The sequence below is a fragment of the Entamoeba dispar genome, genomic scaffold (genome assembly GCF_000209125.1).
Source record: "Entamoeba dispar SAW760 scf_1105229460953 genomic scaffold, whole genome shotgun sequence".
Classification (NCBI taxonomy): domain Eukaryota; phylum Evosea; order Mastigamoebida; family Endamoebidae; genus Entamoeba; species Entamoeba dispar.
The window spans coordinates 134-2,018 of NW_001854450.1; the positions used below are offsets into that span (position 1 = coordinate 134).

General features: G+C 34.2%; 1 protein-coding gene across 1 annotated transcript, besides 6 other annotated features; it reads left to right on the forward strand.

Annotated features, from left to right (window-relative positions):
- Positions 1-196: 196 nt before the first annotated feature.
- Positions 197-378: a microsatellite.
- Positions 379-383: 5 nt separating this feature from the next.
- Positions 384-585: a microsatellite.
- A 31-nt stretch (positions 586-616) lies between these two features.
- Positions 617-826: a microsatellite.
- A 2-nt stretch (positions 827-828) lies between these two features.
- Positions 829-905: a microsatellite.
- Positions 906-1,066: a microsatellite.
- A 150-nt stretch (positions 1,067-1,216) lies between these two features.
- Positions 1,217-1,801, forward strand: EDI_334350 (small GTPase rabd, putative; the record flags this gene model as incomplete). The annotated part of the gene is made up of 1 exon (XM_001737923.1): positions 1,217-1,801. The coding sequence occupies one exon, from the start codon at positions 1,217-1,219 to the stop codon at positions 1,799-1,801; it is 585 nt and encodes a 194-aa protein (XP_001737975.1).
- Positions 1,799-1,881: a sequence feature (AT_rich).
- Between the last annotated feature and the right edge of the window lie 4 nt (positions 1,882-1,885).

Here is a 1,885-nt window from a genome sequence, read left to right on the forward strand (position 1 = left end):
AAACAGGAAACAATCCAAAACAGTGAAGAACAAATAATTGAAGAGAAAAAGGATGAACAAAAACCTGAAATTACAACAACAGACGAAAGAAAAGAAATTAACGAAGAAACTAAAACAAGCGAGAGTGATGAAAGTACTACAAAGACTGACGAGGTAACGCTTAGTGAAAAAAAAGAATCCGAAGAAAAAGCCAAACAAGAAGCAGAAGAAAGAGCAAGAGAAGAAGCAGAAGAAAAAGCCAAACAAGAAGCAGAAGAAAAAGCAAAGAAAGAAGCAGAAGAAAAAGCAAAGAAAGAAGCAGAAGAGAAAGCAAAGAAAGAAGCAGAAGAGAAAGCAAAGAAAGAAGCAGAAGAGAAAGCTAAACAAGAAGCAGAAGAAAAAGCAAAGAAAGAAGCAGAAGAAAAAGCAAAGAAAGAAGCAGAAGAGAAAGCAAAGAAAGAAGCAGAAGAGAAAGCTAAACAAGAAGCAGAAGAGAAAGCAAAGAAAGAAGCAGAAGAGAAAGCAAAGAAAGAAGCAGAAGAGAAAGCAAAGAAAGAAGCAGAAGAGAAAGCAAAGAAAGAAGCAGAAGAGAAAGCAAAGAAAGAAGCAGAAGAGAAAGCTAAACAAGAAGCAGAAGAGAAAGCAAAGAAAGAAGCAGAAGAGAAAGCAAAGAAAGAAGCAGAAGAGAAAGCAAAGAAAGAAGCAGAAGAGAAAGCAAAGAAAGAAGCAGAAGAGAAAGCAAAGAAAGAAGCAGAAGAGAAAGCAAAAGAAAGAAGCAGAAGAAAAAGCAAAGAAAGAAGCAGAAGAGAAAGCAAAGAAAGAAGCAGAAGAGAAAGCAAAGAAAGAAGCAGAAGAGAAAGCTAAACAAGAAGCAGAAGAAAAAGCAAAGAAAGAAGCAGAAGAAAAAGCCAAACAAGAAGCAGAAGAGAAAGCAAAGAAAGAAGCAGAAGAGAAAGCAAAGAAAGAAGCAGAAGAGAAAGCAAAGAAAGAAGCAGAAGAGAAAGCAAAGAAAGAAGCAGAAGAAAAAGCAAAGAAAGAAGCAGAAGAGAAAGCAAAGAAAGAAGCAGAAGAAAAAGCAAAGAAAGAAGCAGAAGAGAAAGCTAAACAAGAAGCAGAAGAGAAAGCTAAACAGGGAGTTAGTGTTGCTATTACAACATCACCTAGTAAAGAGTCTATTAAAGAAGAAAAGGTTGACACCGCAATTAATGTTGGAGAAAATTTGAATGAGAAAATGAAAATGAAACTTATTATGATTGGGGAGTCATCAGTTGGAAAGACGTGTTGTATGAATAGATTTGTGAGTGATCAGTTTAGTGAAGTAACAAAGTCAACAGTTGGAGTAGGAATGGTTTCAAAAGAAATTGAGGTTAATGGAATCAAAGTTAAACTTCAAATCTGGGACACTGCTGGACAAGAAAGATTTGCTACACTAAGTAGTAATTACTTCAGAAATGCTATGGGAGGAGTTATTATGTTTGATGTTAGTAATAGGCAATCATTTGAAAATATTTCCAATTGGATTGATGCATGTAACAAAATTGAAGAAAAAAGGGTTCTAGTGTTAGCTGGAAATAAAGTTGATTTAAGTGAACGTGTTATTACTAAAGAGGAAGGAGAGGCACGAGCCAAAGAATTTGGGTTGAAGTATTTTGAAGTATCTGCTAAAACAGGGGCTGGAATAAATGAGATGTTTGAGACGTTAACAAAAGAAATTGTCACTTTACCAAAAGTTGAAGCACAAAATAACAATGAAGAAGTTTCTATTAACTTGGCATCAGTTGATAAAGAAACCTCAAAGAAAGGTAAAGGAGGGTGTTGCTAAATTAATTTTATTTTAATGGATAAAGAAAATTATTTTGTTTCATTTGTTATAAATAAAAACTTTTTATAAAGAATTTTTTACCAC